Source organism: Neofelis nebulosa, chromosome 17 (assembly GCF_028018385.1).
Source record: "Neofelis nebulosa isolate mNeoNeb1 chromosome 17, mNeoNeb1.pri, whole genome shotgun sequence".
NCBI lineage: Eukaryota > Metazoa > Chordata > Mammalia > Carnivora > Felidae > Neofelis > Neofelis nebulosa.
In genome coordinates this window covers 13,960,796-13,979,664 of record NC_080798.1, presented here as the reverse complement: position 1 = coordinate 13,979,664, position 18,869 = coordinate 13,960,796, and the positions used below count along the sequence as shown (strand labels likewise).

General features: G+C 52.6%; 1 protein-coding gene across 3 annotated transcripts in view; it reads left to right on the top strand.

Moving 5' to 3' along the window:
• AXL (AXL receptor tyrosine kinase) overlaps positions 1-18,869 on the top strand; it is a 28,355-nt gene that overhangs the window by 2,224 nt on the left and 7,262 nt on the right. For 2 of the 3 annotated variants that reach the window (XM_058709637.1, XM_058709640.1), the window contains exons 3-16: positions 57-157; positions 742-918; positions 5,832-5,912; positions 6,053-6,168; positions 9,481-9,691; positions 10,003-10,142; positions 10,811-10,961; positions 11,163-11,189; positions 12,768-12,900; positions 13,183-13,274; positions 16,350-16,445; positions 16,582-16,659; positions 18,105-18,197; positions 18,609-18,730. In XM_058709637.1, the coding sequence (XP_058565620.1) occupies positions 57-157; positions 742-918; positions 5,832-5,912; positions 6,053-6,168; positions 9,481-9,691; positions 10,003-10,142; positions 10,811-10,961; positions 11,163-11,189; positions 12,768-12,900; positions 13,183-13,274; positions 16,350-16,445; positions 16,582-16,659; positions 18,105-18,197; positions 18,609-18,730 (1,618 nt within the window). The remainder of the gene's footprint in view (positions 1-56; positions 158-741; positions 919-5,831; positions 5,913-6,052; positions 6,169-9,480; positions 9,692-10,002; positions 10,143-10,810; positions 10,962-11,162; positions 11,190-12,767; positions 12,901-13,182; positions 13,275-16,349; positions 16,446-16,581; positions 16,660-18,104; positions 18,198-18,608; positions 18,731-18,869) is intronic. The other variant, XM_058709639.1, reaches the window with a different exon arrangement.

Below are 18,869 nucleotides of genomic sequence, written 5' to 3'. Positions count from 1 at the left end.
CTCCCAGTATGCAGCTCTGACCCTGAGCCTTTCTGTCTCTCCTCTTGCCCTGTTAGAATCTCATCCCTGCAGCTCTCGGACGCGGGGTGGTACCAGTGTGCTGTGAACCTGGGAGGAAAGACCTTCCTGTCCCAGCCTGGCTATGTTGGGCTGGAGGGTGAGCCCTGGGCTCAGAGGTCATGGGAGGGCAGGAAGCCTGAGTGATTAGAGGGTGCTGGGGAATTCAGGGTGTCCCCCGGGGGACTTGCAGCCTAGGAATCAGAGATTGTTAGGGGTCGGGAAGCTGGGAAGTCTCTAAATTACTGGGGGCAGGCCTGGGTGAGATTATATGTCTTCGGGTAGAAGGCATCTTGGGGGTTGTGGCATGTCCTGGGGTCAGACATGGTCGGGGTAGGACATTCTGGGGATCAGCTAAGGGACCAGAGGTGCCACTGAACCCTCTCCTCCACCCCTGGGGGCCTCGCTTTCCTCGTTGATAAAATAGGACTGGGAGCCAGACATTTTGGAAAAGAGACGTAAGGGACTCAGGAGTCCTGGAGTTCGGACACTGGTGGGGGAGTCAGATACTGGGATCACGTGTTCTGGGGGTAGAGACATGAGGAGTCAGGCATCGGGAGGAAGTATGGGTGTCCTGAGGGATCAGACACAGGGGTCAAAGCATCTGAAGCCTGCCCTATCCTAGCGGTGAGTCAGACACCTGGGGGGCTCAGAGGGACCTCAGCATCCACTACCACTCCCTAGGCCTGCCTTACTTCCTGGAGGAGCCGGAGGACAGGACCATGGCCGCCAATACCCCCTTCAACCTGAGCTGCTGGGCCCAGGGACCCCCAGAGCCCGTGGACCTACTCTGGCTCCAGGATGCTGTCCCCCTGACTCCAGTCATGGGCCGTGGCCCCCAGCATACACTGCGCATCCGAGGTAAGTCTGGGGACGCGGCCAGCTCAGCACGGAGGGCCAGGCAGGATGGAGGTGGGGAGCAAGGGAGCCCTTCATGCCTCTTCACGTGTGTCTGCCTGTCCCTCTATCCTTCACTGTCTGGCTCTTTCTGTCCCTGCTTCTCTCCTCTGAGTCTCTCTGCCTCTGCATCTCTGTCCCTACATATCCCCACATTTCTCTCTGTGTGCTCTCTCTGTCCCTATCTGTCTCTCTGCCTTCCAGCTCTCTCTGTTTCTCTCTTTCTGCTTCTCTATGTGTGTGTGTCTGTCTCCCTGTCCTTCTGTCTCGTCACCCCAGCCTGTCTGAATAGAATTCTTTGTCCTGGGTTTCCTCTGAGCTGTTCCATGGCCCAAATGTGTGTGTGTGTGGGGGGGGGGGGCTGATGCCCCTTTGTCAGCGCTTGCCCCCAAGCAGGGCACTGGAATCGACCGTGCCCTCCTCTTCTCCACCTCCCCCACCCTGCCCACCTCAGTAGCTGAAGAGTTTCACTGGGGGGACAGAGCCAAAAGCCGAGAGAGGAGGAGAAAGTGGAAAGGGAGAAAGACAGTTACAGAGAGAGAGAGAGAACAAGAGACACGGGAAGGGACAGACCACAGAGGTAACCCAAGATGGAGAGACTGGACAGGGAGGTCTGAGTGACAGTAGAAACTCTCTTAGCCTCAGGGTGACCATCCTCTTCTGCACCACATAGATGGGGCAGAGCTAGGGCCCCTGGACACAGAGGTTTCGCCCTCACTAAGGAAGGAGAGATAGAGGAACACAGAGGGCTGAGGATCAGTCAGAGGGAGGCAGTTGGACCCTGGAAGGCATCAGCTTCTGGCACACACCCCCCCACCTGCTGCCTGAATCCTCTGGGGTGGGGGTGGGGAGGAGACTCTGAAGGGTCTCCGGAGGTAGAGGGAGGTGTCCACATTCTCAACATTCCGGGGGCCCTGAGTGTACAAGGAAGAGGTGGCGAGGATGCCAGCCCCTAAAAGGGTGACTCAGGCCCATGGCTCTGGGGCCTGAGTCAGCCTGGCAGGACCCCGGAGATGGGGAGGGAGGGGGTATAGGTCCTCCACTCCATCCCAGGAAGGAGAAATGGGTGCCCCCCCCCCCGCCCCACAGGCGCGAGAGGATCCGTGTGTGTGTGTGTGTGTGTGTGTGTATGTGTGTATCGGTGTATGGTAGAGCTCTATGGGGAGGGTGTCTGTGTGTGTGTCTCAGTGTGTGTGTGAGGTCCGGGTGTGTATGTATCCATGTCCCTCTGGATCTGTGCCTCAGTGCATCTGTCAGCATCAACCTCTTCGTATGAGGATGTGCTTTAGGGAGGGCCAGCTTTTTTCCTTTTTAAAAATTTTTTTAATGTTTATTTATTTTTGAGAGAGACAGAGACTGAATGTGAGTGGGTTAGGGGCAGAGAGAGGGAGACACAGGATCCGAAGCAGGCTCCAGGCTCTGAGCTGTCAGCACAGCGCCCGACACGGGGCTCGAACTCACCAGCTGTGAGATCATGACCTGAGCCGAAGTCGGATGCTCAAAAGACTGAGCCACCCAGGAGCTCCAGCTTCTTTTTTTTTTTAATGCTTTATTTATTTATTTTTGAGAGGGGGGAGGAAGGGCAGAGGGAAAGGGGGACAGAGGATCTGAAGCAGGCACTCACGTACCGAACCGTGAGATCATGACCTGAGCCGAAGTCGGATGCTTAACCAACTGAGCCACCCAAGTGCCCCAGGGAGGGCCAGTGTCTATGGGTGTTTCAGTGTGTGTGTGTGTTTGTCACTAGGTATGCTTCTGTCAGCTTGGGTGTCTCCCCCACTGTATGTTTGGGTCTTTAGAGTATGTCTTTGTAAGTTTCTCAGGGGCTGCCAATGCACGTGTGTGTGTGGGGGGGGGGGCATCTGTTTCCTTGTGGACTCAGGATGTATCAGTGGACAACCTGGTGTTTCTTCAGTGTTTCCACGGACTGTGGCTGTCCGTGTCCACAGGATGTCTTTGTGGTTTCTATGTATATGTCACAGGGTGAGTGTGTTGGCATGGGACCATCACATGGACATCTGTGTGTGCGTGCACGCGAATACATGTGTGAGAGGAAGAGAAAGATTCACAGCAGGCAGTAACAACACCCTTCTACTTCTGTCCTGTCTCCCTGCGTATCAACCCCAGCCCCGCTTTTCTCTTGGTAGATAAACTTAGGGTATATGTAGGTCTGAGCCATCTATGTGCACAGGGCAGCTTGTGTGTCTGCGTCAGTCCTGTGTGTCTATGCGAGCGTGTGTTTTTGTATAGTCTGTGTCTGAAATGCGTCTGAAGCAACCTGAGTGTCCAGCTGTGTTTGAAGGATTGGCTGTGTTTGTTTGCAAGCAAGTCAACATTCACCTCACTCACGTCCTGGTACCTATTCGTGGGCCCACTTCAACTTCAGTGTACGTTTGTTGCTTGGTGTGTGTATTTCAATTCAGTTTCAGCCTGGCTGGATGTTGTCTTGTGTTGCTAGGTGTTTGTTGTGTTGTACGTTTATGTCTGTGGATGTATGTGTGTCTCTTTATAAAGTGCATCAATGTCAGTCCCTGTGTATATACACACAAGTCACTGAGTGTATATTTGTGTCACGGCGTGTTTGCGACAGCATCAGCCCTCTGTGTAGCTTAGTGAGAGCCGGGTTTTCTGTTTTTGTGCCAGTAACGGCCCCCGTGTGTTAAGTATGATTCATTGTGTCTGCGTGGTTGGGGGGGGGGGGGGGGTGCTGTAAGGAATTTTGTCCGTTTGTGTGAGTCTGTCCCTTGATCTGACTCAGGGCGTGCCCCCTCTCCTTCCATGCCTCTGATTCCCTCGGAAAAAGCGCGGGCGTGGGGGGGAGGAGGAGCGGGAGCGGAGAGGGCGAGGGACAGTGCACAGTGCATCTGGAAAGCACATCTGGAGTGGGCCTGCTCCAGTCGAGGAAGTTCAGCCCGCTAGAGGAGAGGGGGTCCCAGGCCCCTCCATCCCTGCTCTCCTAGTCCTCAAGGTGCGCGCGTTGACGCCGAGGAAGGGGGATCCTGGGCCGCGCGCCCCCCACCGGGCCGCCGGAAGTTCCAGAGCGGGAGGGGGGGCGCCCCGTGACTCACGCGGGGGCAGGAATGCTGCGGTCGGAACAGGACCAGGCTCCAGAACTCTTTCTTGCCCCAGGGCTCCTCCGGTGGGCAGCGCCAGCCCCCGCGCGGTGACCCTGGCGGGCCCCCACGTGCCAGGTGGCTGGACCGGACCCAGGCTCCCCGCCCCCTCCGGCAGTCGGCCCGGGGCTGTCCTGCCCTTCCCCCGCCGGCGGGGGCTGCGGCCGGGCACCTGACCTTGGCTGGGAGCTGCCGCCTGGGCAGCGGCGCTGAGGAGCTTCCCTGCCCAACCCCCTTCCCCTGCCCAACCCCCTTCCGGGCCCGGCTGCCGACTTTCCCTCATTCCACTCCCTGTGCTGACTGAGAAAAGGAAACTTTGTGTCTGCGGGTAGATGGTGGTGGTGAGAACGCGGGCTCACGCACGCAGAACAGGCAGGAGATACACACACAGGTATACGACATCCACAGGCACACACAGACCTGCGGTCACCCTGACAGACTCAAGACCTCTTACACACTGTCACCCAGACACTGTGTGTGTGTCTATATTTCCTCGTGTGTGAATCTGTGTATTTTTGTGTTTGTGTGTCTGCGCCTCTTGTTTGTCTCTGTACTTGTCTTGGTGCATGTGTGCATGTGTGTGCATGTCTGCCTGTGTCCCCACCTGCACCACACTGGGGAGGGGAGGCGGTCCACCCCCAGACACCCAGAAAGTTATCCAAGACACGTATTAACTCACCCATAGAATTACACACGCTGGCATTTCTACAGACATGCCCCACAACGTTCATTAGTACGTACATAAAAGCATCCACATAAATTCATCCATTTGTTCAACAAGCATTTACAGAGCACCTGTTGTGTGCAAGGCCATTGTATGCCCTGGGGCATACAGCTGGGGGAAAAACAGAAACCCCTGCCCTCCTGGAGTTGACGTAGTGGAGTAGACACTAAGCAAGACAAGGTAATAGGTAAAGTATGTTGTGATGAGAAGAACCAGAGGAAAAGTAAAGCAGTGGAGTGGCTAGATAATGGACGTGAGCTCCCAGCTCTAAACAAGACAGCCAGGGGCGGGGTGGCTGAGAAGGTGGGGTCTAGTAACAAATGTGAAGGAGGGCAGGAGGGAGCCACGTGCACATCTGTGGGAAGACCGATCCAAGCGGCGGGAACAGAGAAATGCAAAGTTCCTGAGGAGGTGGGAACGTGTCTGATGTCTGATGGCCTGCGTTCCAGAAACACCGGGAGGCCACTGAGGGCGGGAGGGGGAGGGGGCTTGGTAGGAGCTGAGCTTAGAGCTTATAAGTGAGCAAACATTACCTTTATACACACCGGTGAAGGCCTGTTTCTTAAGTGTGTGTCCATTCAGTATAGAAGCCTCTACGTGTGCCTGTGTGGCTCAGCGTGATCGTGACCGCGTTTGTCCCAGTATGTGGCTGTGTGTGTGTGTCTGTGTGTCTGTGTGTGTGTTTCTGTGCATAAGTGTATGTGTCTGCGTGTCTATATGTGCATGTATGAGTATGTGTTTCTGTGTGTGAGTGTATGGGTATGTAAGTCTGTGTGTGTGTGTGCCCCTGTGTGTATCTGCATGTATGTGTGTCTGTGTGGTAGGGCATCAGGACTGAGGCCACCAGCCTGTCCTTGTCTTTGCATCTGAGGATGGAGGCCTGCATTCCCAACTCATCGCCCTTCCCCCCTCTCTCCCATGCAGCAGGTGCCCATGTGGGCTAGACTGACCCTGTCAGGCGGTAGAAGGTGGCCCAGCATGGCCCGGGAACCCCTTCTTGGCCTCTCTGACACTGGGCCCTTCCTTCTGTGACTCCCCAGGCTTGAACAAGACGTCTTCTTTCTCCTGTGAAGCCCACAATGCCAAGGGGGTCACCACATCCCGCACAGCCACCATCACAGGTGACAGGAAAGGGAGCTGGGGAGCTGGGTGTCAGAGGGTGTGAGGTCTGGGCCCAAGGTCAGAGCTGGGGTAGAGGGCAGGGCGGGGAGCTTTGGGCCAAGGCCCCCCAGGGTCAGCTCCTCCACTCATCTCTCCACAGTGCTCCCCCAGAGGCCCCACAACCTCCACCTGGCTTCCCGTCAGCCCACAGAGCTGGAGGTGGCTTGGACCCCAGGCCTGAGCGGCATCTACCCCCTCACGCACTGTACCCTGCAGGTGAGACCTTGGCCCTTCTTCTACCGCTCATAAGCCCCCATCCTCTTCCTGGGAAACCAGCCGTTACCAGCCATTCGTGTGTTGACCAGCAGTAGAGCCTTGAGTTAAGCCAGACGTCCTGGGTTCAAATCCTGACTCTACCAGCGGCCAGCTGCAGGAGCATGGACCGGTGACTTAATCTCACTGGACCTTGGTTCTCTCATCTGTAAAATGGGCAGATAGGCTTGTTGTAAGAATTCAGTGAGTAAATGCAAGTAGCAAATTTACCATAGTATCTGGAACATAGGATATGCACGACAGACTATCCGCTGCTTTAACTTTTTTTAGTATTAGTAATATTGACTCTGGCCAGAGAGGGAATCCTGAGACAGGTGATCCAGAGCCATCTCTGTCACCTCCAGGTGCCCGCAGCCCTGTACGTCTCCCATCCCAGCCCTGATCACTCTGGGGTGTCACTGTTTTGGGGGTGAGTGTGTCTCCCCACCAGACAGTGAGGTCTGGGAGGGGGCCGGTCCCAGCTGTCTTGGTCACCACTGAGTCCTCACGATTGCCCAGCGCAGGGCCAGACCTAGATTAGGAAACATTTGCTGGAACCTGAAATGCTCTAGACCCAGCCCTTCTGCATCAAAGTTGTTCCTATTCTACAGTAAGAAAAACAAACCAATGCAGATCTCTGAGTACGAGTCCAGTTCTGGCCTGAAGTTCTCTGAGATTTGGAAGTTGGAATAAGGGTGGGACAGTGCCTGCCATGGCAGGTGACAGTACTTAACAATGACCAGCTCTTATGGAGTGTCAGCTCTGTGACGGGCCTTGTGTTAAGGCTTTGTGCACACCCCCTTGCGTGTTTATGGAGTAGGGTCTATGGATTCACCCGTTTTCCAGATGAACAAACTAAGGCTCAGAGTAGTTACACAACCTGCCCAAGATCACAGCCAGGAAGTGGCAGAGGTGGGATTCGAACCCTCATCTCCCCAAACCCAAACAGTCCTCCTCGCCTCTTAAGAGACTATTCAGAGCCAGCGCGTGATTAAATAAGAGTTGTCTTTCTTGTAATTACGTGCCCTGGACATAATTTCATTTGCTTGTCATTTTAACCCTAGAAACGTAATCTGTTAATCTTTCTGTTTTCAAGGTAAGGAACTGAGACCCAGAGAGGGGAAGTGATCTGCCCTTCCCATTGGCTAAAAGGGATAAAACTGATTTAATCCCCGAGGCCAGGGCCCATTTGGGAGACCTCAAATGCCAGGTCAGGCATCTGCTGTACCCCCAACCCACATGCGTCCAATGTCAAAGGAAAGCGGAAGTGTGTCCCTCTTCCCTCTCCAGGGCTCACTTCCTGCTGCGCCTGGCGTGGGGCTAGAGGGTTCGAATGGGAAGGTCACAGGGAAAAGAGAAGTGTGAGTGGGCACGGGGAGGCTGATTGTCTGGACCCATGTCCCTGTTGTCCCCTTTGTCCCAGCGAAGGTTCCCCTTCCCGTCTGTCACTGCAGGTCAGAGAGCAGGCATGGGACAACTTCCCCCCATCCCACTCCCCACCATCTGGCCAGGCCTCATGGTGGTCTCCTCTCCCCACAGGGGTCTGTGTGACCTTGGGCAAACTGCCGAACCGCTCTGGGCCTCATTGTCCTTATCTGTAAAATGGGAATGAAAAAAGAAATTGACCTCAGAGGGTGGTGGTAAAAAGCCAATGAGTTCATCCAGGATTGCACTGACCAGGTTGCCTGATACAGTGTTGGCACTCAAGAAATGTTAGATGTTGATATGATGCGTGGACCCCCTGACGTGCACTGTGTCATTAAACCTCACACCCTGCCAGGTAGGGACTCTTGGATGCCCATTTTCCAGAGATAGGAATAGAGACTCAGAAAAGTAAAGACACTCATGCTAGGTCATACAGCAAGTGATATCCAAGCCAGGACTTGGACCCAAAGAATCTTGAGTTCACATCGGAAAGCAGTAAACACCTTCTGACACACGGTGTAGAGGAGCGGTTAGGTCTCCTGCTGGCTCCCCGGTTGCGGGGGGCGGGAGGCAGCATCCTTGCGGTGTGGGGCTGTGATTGTGTGGCTGTAGAGGGTTTGTGGTTCTGTGTGGCAGGGCTCTGCAGATGCAATCCCCAGCTGTGGCCTCTGCCATGCTGATCGTGCTATTCCTGGGGACCAGGTGAGTGTCCCAGCCTGTGCCTTTGTGCAGAGTGTGCAGAGTTTGACATTGGTAGCCAGGCAGCCTCTCACACATGCACAAAATAATAATAATAATAAACACCCGATGTGGACAGGCCCTCTTCTAAGCGCTTACAAGCATCAATTCAGTCAGTCCTGCAAGTTAGGAAGCCATTGTTGTTTTCCCATTTTACAGATGAGGAAACTAAGGCACAGACCTAGGGAACGGTAGAGGCTGGATTTGAAGCCCAGATCCAGCGTCTACGCCTAGCACTAAGGCTATACTGCCTCTCTGAACAGAAGTACCGTGACTATCACTGATGTTCTTAAATGGACATTCTCACCGTAAGTAGGGCAGAAGTTTGCACGATAGGTTGGGGTTCAGTTCCCACCTTCGTCAGTGACAAGCTGGTGACCTTGGACAAGTGGTTCCATCTCTCCAATACTCAGGGTCCTCATCTGTAAATGGGTATACACACAGTACCCACACTGAGGGCTGAGGTCAGGGTCAAAGGCGTTCCGATTTATAAAGGGCTTTTCTTTTTTATTAAGATATAGCATACATAACGTGCGTAATCTTTGGTGTAAACCTAGATTGTTTAACACGAATATTCATCCACGTCACCATCCTTCCAAATCGAGAGGCAGACTCTTCCCCGACCCCCTGCAAGGATCCTTCAACCCCCAGAGATGCCCACTCTTCTGACTTCTATTGCGGGACATTACTTTTGCCCGTGGTTGAATGTCATTGTCACTTTATTGATGCTGACCACCTGCCATGTTCTGTACAGCTTGTCCTATGTTCATCCTTTAGGCAGCCTTGTAAGGTATTTGGTCCTCTAAGCCCCCCATTTTCCAGATGAGGAAACTGAGGCTCAGGGAGGGAAAGTCTTGCCAGAAGTGGCTTCTGCAAGTGAAGATAGAGCCACATTGTACAACCGGGTGGTCTCCTTGCTTTGCAAATGCACGTGCCCATGTTACACCAGCACGGCGCTCACACACACACACACACACACACACACACACACGCACACGCACACACATCCTTGCGAAGCTGTGTAATCACACCAGGACCACCACCATCGACTTGGGTGACCACCTCGTTTAATTGCGTGGCCATCCTGTCCTCATGCTCCTTCCCTCTCCCCAGGCTGTGCTGTCAGACGATGGGGTGGGTGTCTGGCTGGGAGAGCCAGACCCCCCCAAAGAACCTATCACCTTGCAAGCATCCGTCCCCCCTCACCAACTTCGGCTGGGTGGCCTCCACCCTCACACTCCTTACCACATCCGGGTGGCCTGTACCAGTAGCCAGGGCCCCTCGCCCTGGACCCACTGGCTTCCTGTGGAGACACCGGAGGGAGGTAAGAAGGAGTTGGTGTGGGGCAGACATCACTCTCTGCCCTGCTGGACCTTGCTTACATCGATGCCACCCCCAGCAGCTCCTGTTACCCATTCACCCCCATGTGGCCTTAGTCCTTCCTGTCCACCCCCTGACTCCTCAGCACGGCCCACTGGCATCTCTCCCAGACCTCTTCCCTGCGCTTCTGCTCATGGGAGGGCTGCACGAGTTGCCCACGTGCATGCCCTTTGCACCCTGCCCCCGCTTCCTGGGAACAGGGGAAAGGGGCAGGAAGAGGTGGGGTGCCAGCTTCCCCTCTTCCCTGTCCTCCAGTACCCCTGGGCCCCCCTGAGAACGTTAGTGCCATGCGGAATGGGAGCCAAGCCCTCGTGCGTTGGCGGGAGCCAAGGGCACCCCTGCAGGGCACCCTGTTAGGGTACCGGCTGGCCTATCGAGGCCAGGACACTCCGGAGGTGGGTGCTGTTGGCTGGGCTGGGGCGGAGTGGCCGGGGGGAGGGAGTGGGGGAAGAGATGACAGGGTGGACATGGACAGTTGTGCAGGTTGGGTAGTATGGGATACACTACACCTAGGAGAGCACTTTCTGGGAAAGTTAAAGGAGTCCAGGGGAGGGTCAGGGAATAGCTATTTACGAATCATTGTAAAAAGCGTTTCGGTACACTTACAGATGTACTGTGACAATTTTATAGCAGATAATTGTATAACGCCTTGAAGAAGGGGTGACTTTTCCTAATTTGCACAAGAGTGGTGTTGGAACAAGCAGCACCCTGGGGTGCAGAAATGGAGTGGGAAGCGGGGAGTTACGAGGCAATAGGGGAACACGGGTGGAAAGATGAGGGTTTCATCCCTCAGCAGAAGTACTGCGTGCCACACACAGTGCCAGCACTTGAGCACAGGCGGCGAATGAAGCAAAGGCCCAGTCCTGGTGGAGCTGATGGCTGGGTGTGGGGATGGAGAATGGAGGTGGCGATGGGGGTGAGAGATGAAGTGTAGGAGGAGAAAGGGTGAGGGGCTGGGCGTGAGGAGGAGGCTTTGAGAAAGATGAGGACTTGAGGCCAAGGGTGCAGTCTTAAGAGTTGGAGGCCTGGGACTCTACCCTGATGCTACATCTGGATGTCCTAGGTGCTAATGGACATAGGGCTAAAGAGAGAGGTGATCCTGGAGCTGCAGGGGGATGGGACTGTGCCCAACCTGACCGTGTGTGTGGCAGCCTACACCGCTGCTGGGGATGGACCCTGGAGCCACCCTGTGCCCCTGGAGTCCTGGCGCCCAGGTAACTTCATGCTCAGCCCCCTCCAACTGACTCACAAGGACCATGTCTTGCCCAGATACCCCTGACTTGCTCCATGTACCTTTCAGTGTTGCCCCAATATAGGCTCTTTTCCTACCCCGGAAGCTTACTGAGAGCCTCACCCATGTCACATCAGTCTTGCTTTCTCTGAGCATGTCCTCCCTCTGTCCTTTCTCCTCACAGGGCAAGGACAACCAATCCACCTGCTAGGTAAGGGTTTTCGCACCCTCTCTCCTCCTTTCTTTCCCTCAGCTCCCAGTGAGGACTCCATCACCACACACATACTCTTTGACATGCTTTCCGTGTTTCTCAAACTTCTCGTTCTAATCCTCTACTTTTGGGGTTTGTGTGGTCCTTGATGGGGTTGCCTGGAATGGCCTCACACATTGTAGGTACTCAATGAATGGTAGATGGGTGGATGGATGGATAGATGGGTGGGTGGATGGATGAATGGATGGGTGGAAGGAGGGATGGATAGATGAATAGATGGTGGATGGATGGATAGATGGTGGGTGGATGGATGGATGGATGGATGGAGGGATGGATAGATGAATAGATGGTGGATGGATGGATAGATGGTGGGTGGATGGATGGAGGGATGGATGGATGGAGGGATGGATAGATGGTGGGTGGATGGATGGAGGGATGGATAGATGGTGGGTGGGTGGATGGATGGATGGATGGATAGATGGTGGGTGGATGGATGGATGGATGGATGAATAGATGGATAGATGGTGGGTGGGTGGATGGATGGATGGAAGGAGGGATGGATGGGTGGGCGAATAGATAGATGGATGGATAGATAGATCAGTTATCCCCCTCAAATCCATCCCTCTCGAGTATTTCTTCAGCAATTCTCAAAAACTCCTCCTACACCCATTGTACCCTCCTAGCATTATGACAGCTCACCTCTTGTAACTCAACCTACTATCCTTAAATATTCCTCCCATGCCTTCCTGCCTTTCTTTGCAAACCCTTTCCACAGCCTCCTTTCCTCCTAGTCTTCTTTCCCAATCATAGCTTTACAACCCTTTGTTCCTCACACATGCCTCTCAAACCCAATCACACCCACACTTCGCATTCACAAACTCTGCACGCTTTTTACACACTCACCATATATCTCACATTGCAAATGCTGGAAAACTTTGGGTCCACACTTTTCAACTCTCCTTACATGTTACTCCCTCGCCCCTTGCCAGTCCTACCTGTTCCCACTCTATGCACACACCCACACCAAACTCCTGCTACATTTAACATGTACCCATTCCCATCCCTTACACGTCTACTCCCACCTTTCTGCACACCATTTCACTCATCCCATGTTCTTCACCTGCCCTTCCCACACTCCTCTTGCACCAAAGTTACATCCTTACAAATCACTCTTCACTAATTGTATCTAAAACTCCTTGACTACTCCTCACTCGCATACCCAAAACTCCTCCAACACCCACCTGACGCTCTATATATACGTACCTTTCCTTTGCACATGCATTTCACTTTCATCAGGACACACTCCTCAAGACTACTCCTTAGCCATCTATGCGTGAACCTCACACTCCTTACACACGCCCCCCACACACACACCCATCCTATGCTACACGCATTCTCTCCCTTGCTCACCTGTTTTTCACACCCAAATCCAGTCTCCCTGGATAAGTGAACACACCTACCTGCCACATGTCTCATCAGATATTTCCTCATCTGCCTCCCTCCAACATCACCCCTTTGGGTCCCAGGGAGCAGGATCCAGAGCCCCAGCCATGACCTGTGTCCCATACCCCCTGACAGTGAGTGAGCCCCCAGCCCCTGCCTTCTCATGGCCCTGGTGGTATGTACTGCTGGGAGCAGTTGTGGCCGCTGGTTGTGTCTTCATCTTGGCCCTGTTCCTCGTCCACCGACGGAAGAAGGAGACCCGCTATGGGTGAGTTGCAACTACATGAGTAGAAAGGCTAATGTGGATTGGAACAGAGAGGCTGGAGTCGGGGAGACCATGAGGAGGCTGGTACAGGATGAGAGATTAGCAAGAATCGGAATGAGGACAAGGGGGGAGGCAGAAGGTAGCAATCCAAGACAAGCTCAGCAAACGATGGAGGAGAGGGTGGGCAGGGCCTGGGGTTAGGGTGGTGTTCACTTTCACTGCTGTTGGAAGGAGGGGGTTCCACTCATTTCTGCCCTGCCCTCACCTCCTGCCTGTTCCCCCCAGAGAGGTGTTTGAACCAACAGTGGAGAGGGGTGAACTGGTGGTCAGGTACCGTGTTCGCAAGTCCTACAGCCGCCGGACCACTGAAGCCACCTGTAAGTGAACCCCGTGCTTCCCTGCCCTGGTGCGGGGATGACGAGCGTAGAGACTGGCGCCTGCTAGGCTTCTGTCGATGCATGCACCAAAAGTTTCTGAAAGTCTTGGAATGCTGGGTTGTTAGAACCACAGACCATAAGAACAACAGAACTGTGAAACCACACAGACCCTTAGAGTAATAGACTCTTAGGGGCGCCTGGGTGGCTCAGTCGGTTAAGCGGCCGACTTCGGCTCAGGTCATGATCTCGCGGTCCGTGAGTTCGAGCCCCGCCTCGGGCTCTGTGCTGACAGCTCAGAGCCTGGAGCCTGTTTCAGATTCTGTGTCTCCCTCTCTCTGACCCTCCCCTGTTCATGCTCTGTCTCTCTCTGTCTCAAAAATAAAATAAATGTTTAAAAAAATTAAAAAAAAAAAGAATAATAGAGTCTTAGACACAATAAATAGTAGAAAAACCAAACCCCGGGGCCACAGGACCCTAGGACATTGTAATGATGATGATGATAAAGATAATGATGATGGTAACGATGAGGATGAGGATCATTGATTATGATGAAGCCAATGATGACAGCCAACCCTAGCACTTCCTATGTGATGGGCGCTGTCCTAAGTGCTCTGTACATATCACTTAGTGTAATCCTCATGACAACCCAATGAGGTAGGTACGTCAACAGATGAGGAAGCTGTGGTATAGAGTGGTTAAGTAACTTCCTCAAGGCCACACAGCTTGTAAGTTGGACAGCTGGGCTCCGAACCCAGGTAGATTTGCTCTGAAGTCCATCCTCTTAACTGCCTCTTGGAATTATAGAATGTTAGAGAGGTAGGGTTGATCTTGGCCGAAATAATCAAAGGTTTAATTCTTGGCGCGCCTGGGTGCCTCAGTCAGTTAAGCATCGAGCTTCGGCTCAGCTCATGATCTCATGGTGTGTGGGTTTGAGCCCCACATCGGGCTCTGTGCTGATAGCTCAGAGCCTCGAGACTGCTTTTGATTCTGTCTCCCTCTCTCTCTGCCCTTACCCCTTCGCACTCTTGTCTCTCTCAAAAGTAAATAAACATTAAATGAAAAAATTTTAATGTTGTAATACTATAGACCCTTAAGATTTTTTTTTAATTTTAAGTATTTATTTTTGAGAGAGAGAGAGAGAGAGAGAGAGAGCGCGCTCATGTGCACAAGTGAGGGAGGAGCAGAGAGACAGGGGGACAGAGGATCCGAAGGAGGGCTCCACGCTGATAGCAGAGAACCTGATTCAGGGCTCCAACTCACAAATGGTGAGGTCATACCCTGAGCTGAAGTCGGACGCTTAACTGACTGAGCCACCCAGGTGCCCCTAGACCCCTAAGATTTTGAAAATCATAGGCTCTTAGAACTCTAGACTCTATGTTAGACTGTGGAGTTATGAAGTGTCCCAGCTAAGAAGGGACCTCAGAGGCCACCTCGTCAAATCTCTTCATCTTTCCAGCTGAGGAGACTTAACTCCAGAAAGAAAAGGGACAGAATTATGTCTCTTCCCAGCACACAGTGAGAAGGCTACCGGGGCCCCAGGGAGATACCAGAAGGGGCTGGGAAAGACATTTATTTAAGAGGAGAAAGAATAGGAAGCAAGGAGGTCATGGTGCCATAATGAAGTAACATGCAGAGTAGTTCTCAAAGTGTGATCCAGGTCCCTGGAGGGGTCCCCGAGACCTCTGTATGGGGTCCATGAGGTCAAAACTATTTTCATAGTAATTCCAAGATGTTATTTGCCCTTTTACACTGCTGTTCTCTCACACGTGTTCCGTAGAGTCTTCCAGAAGCTCTACAACGTGTGTTGATGTCATCACTCTATTAGTTAACAAATGTGTGCTTGTTTATTCTTGTTTTAAAAATCTATTCATTTGGGGTGCCTGGGTGGCTCAGTTGGTTAAACCTCTGACTCTTGGTTTCAGCTCAGGTCATGATCTCACGGTTCATGGGTTCAAGCCCCACATTGGGCTCTGTGCTGAGAGCACAGAGCCTGGTTGGGATTCTCTCTCTCCCTCTCTCTCTCTCTGCCCTTCCCTATTCTCACTGTCTTTGTCTTTCCCAAAATAAATAAACTTTAAAAATTTTTAAAAATTAAAATCTGTCCATTTGACTTTGCATACAGTAAGTGGTATACGTAATCCCCCAAGACAAAAGCTTTTTGCAGTCCTTAGTAATTTTAAGAATGTGAAGGGGTCTTGAGGCCAATAAGTTTGAGAACTGTTACCATATAGCAACAACAAAAAAATTGCAGTTACCCACAACCACATTACAGCTGTCTCATAGACGCCGTGTTGACTGAAAGAAGCCAGACACAAAAGAGAACATATTATGTGATTTCATGTTTATAATAATCTCCCCAAACAGAGGATGCCTATCTATGGTAAGAGAAGTCAGGAAGGTGGCCACTCTTGAGAGGGCAGGTCATGGTCTTTTCTTGATCCGGGTGCTGATTATACTGTTGTGTTTGGTTTGTGGAAATCCATTGAGCTACTAAATTATGATTTGTGCAGATTCTACTTCAATAAAAAGTTAAGAAATATTTTTAGCAACTGGCATGGTAGGACACTGACCAGTCAGGGTGCCCAGTGGTGCAAGATCATGTGCCAAGTTCTAACCCTTTAGCTGCTGGTTTGGGAGAAGTTTCAGGGATCTAGAGGAGGATCTAGGGTAGGGTGTGTGCTTAGGGAAGTAGCTGATTTTTTTTTTTTAAGTTTTAACTTCATTTATTTTTGAGAGAGAGAAAGAGAGAGCAGGGGAAGGGCAGAGAGAGAGGGAGACAGGAGATGGAGAATCCTAAGCAGGCTCAGAGCTGTCAGCACAGAGCACAACTCGGGGCTCAAACCTGCAAACCGTGAGATCATGACCTGAGCCAAAATCAAGAGTCATATGCTTAACCAACTGAGCCACCCAGGTGCTCCAGGGCAGTAGCTGGTTTTGAATGAATGCAGAAGTATTTCAATATTTTAACAATGGGTACATCCCTATTGACATCCGAATGTCAAATGTCCGAATGTTGAATGTCGTCTGAATGTCAGCCCTGCTCCATGGTTCTGTCCACTCCCACCCCCCATGCAGTGAACAGCCTGGGCATCAATGAAGAGCTGAAAGAGAAGCTTCGGGATGTGATGGTGGACCGTCATAAGGTGGCCCTGGGGAAGACCCTGGGAGAAGGTGAGTTCCCTACCTAGCGCACACACGTATTCCCTTGAACCATGAAGTCCTTCACTTCCCCACCCCTATCCAGTCACAGGAAATGCAGTTTCCACAAGTGCCCCTGAGGTCAATGTCTCCCTCTGGTCCCCCATAGGAGAATTCGGAGCTGTGATGGAGGGCCAGCTCAACCAGGATGACTCCATCCTCAAGGTGGCTGTGAAGACAATGAAGAGTGAGTCTATGCCTGCATGTGCACACGTATGGGACCCCCGTCTCCTAGCCCTAGACCCTTCTCCTATGCCCCTAAGGAGGCAGAAGCACAGAAAAGTTAGTAGCAAATTAGCCCCACCACAGAATCTCAGGGTTTCCAGAAAGGAAATGGAATCCATGCCAGGTACTTCAACAGAAGGAATGTAATATGAGGAGGTTTACTACAACGGTGCAGGAATAACTGGGAGCAGTGAGGCAGCCTGGAGATTAGCAGCAGCAGTACCTTACTTCCTCCCCAAGGCCTGAGGGGCAGAGGGAGGAAATGGTGTTACCAGAGCCCATGGCCAGGGACGCCTGGTGGGATTTAGGATCACAGGAGTTAGCGGCTACCTTGTAGGAGCTTGAAACACACAGGAGGCACAGCCACCATCAAAGCAAGACTGGAAGCAGTAAGAGACAGGGTGAAATACCCTGACTTCTCCCCTTCCTCCTACGCACCTGCCAGTCTGCCATCAGTGCTTCCCATGGGCAAACTCCCAACAGGAAGCCAGTATGAAAGGGAGCCTGGGAAATGTAGTTTTCGGGGACTAGCTCCTGTGATACATAACAGAGCAGGAAAAGGTCTGGAATGAGGCATACCTGGTTTCATCATTTACCAGCTGTGTGATCTCAAGCAAGTGACTCTCCCTCTCTGAGCTGCCATCCTTCATCCGGGGGAAAAAAAAAGATAAAAATCTCCCCGCCTCCTAGGGTGAGCCAAAGCACTTAATGCTGGGTATATAGTATGTGTCATTGATGTGGACTGCGACTATATTATTTACATAGTCAAAGAAGGTGAGAGCCAGTCCAGGGTCACACAGCACAGGGAGTCCATGCCCAAGTCCTTTCCATACAGGAAAGAGGCGTTGAGGGTCAGGCTGCACCTGGTGGTTAGGCAAGAAGGTTCCTTTCTGAATCACTGGGGCTAAAAGCTTGGATTATGGACTCAACGGTCTCTCACTCATTCATTCATTCTTGAGCACTTCTTATGTACCAGGTTATATTCCCCACCTGGGTTTGAATCCCAGCTATGTGACTTTGGGCAAGTCACTTTGCCTCTGTGAGCCAGCGTCCAGAGTAATCGTATGGATCGCCAGGGAAGCAGCCTTGCATGGTGTTTGCACGTGGGCCTCAGAGCCAGACCACCTGGCCTTCAGTTCTGCCTATTCCGCTTGCAAGCCGTGTGTGCAGATTCCTTAACCATTGTGTGCCATGGTTTCCCCATCGTTAAAACAGGGAAAATAATAGTGGCACCTCAGAGGGTTAAATGAGTTAATATATGTAAAGTGCTGAGTGCAGCACCAGGTACTTAGTAATCATGTTTGATGATGATGATGATGATGATGATGATGATGATGGAAGAGAAGAGGAGAGAAAGAGTCCTCTCTCCCCTCCCTTCCTCCTTATCACCTTCCTTTCCCCTCCAAGTTGCCATCTGCACAAGATCGGAGCTGGAGGATTTCCTGAGTGAAGCCGTCTGCATGAAGGAATTCGATCACCCCAACGTCATGAGGCTCATTGGTGAGGGAGGGGCAGATTTAGGGGATCTGCAGGCTCCATGGAGGCCACCCTAGAAGGAAGACCCCTCCCTCTGGCACTGAGAAGATCAAACCTCCAGGCTCCCTGTCTCCCTCCCATTCCTCAGAGTCAGCAAGCTCCCCCCTCCTTCTTTCCCTCAGCTTGGAATGTGACCTCTGACCTTTCCCAGAAATAGCTGAGGTCCCCAGGAGGGCTCTGGAAACTTCCCTGGGAACAGTGCTGGAAATGGCTTCTCTGAAGTTCAGTCCTTGCCACTGCTGTCCCCCGCCCCCAACGATTTGGGGGGAAGGGAGAGATTTGAGGGGAAGGGAGAGACAGAGCTGAGGGAGGGGATGGCTTCCCCTCCTGTCCAACTGGAGTGACAGGGCTGCCTGTGGGGGGCGGGGGGCTCAGGTGTCTGTTTCCAGGGTTCTGAACGAGAGGGCTTCCCGGCACCTGTGGTCATCTTACCTTTCATGAAACATGGAGACCTGCACAGTTTCCTCCTCTATTCCCGGCTCGGGGACCAGCCAGTGGTGAGGGACATTTACATGTCTGGTTCACAAGTATTAACTGAGCACCTAAGAGGGACCCAGCGCTGCTCAGACACTGGGAAAACCATGGTGACCCAAACCATGGTGACCCAGAGCTTGCTCTCCTGGAGCTCTCTGCCAG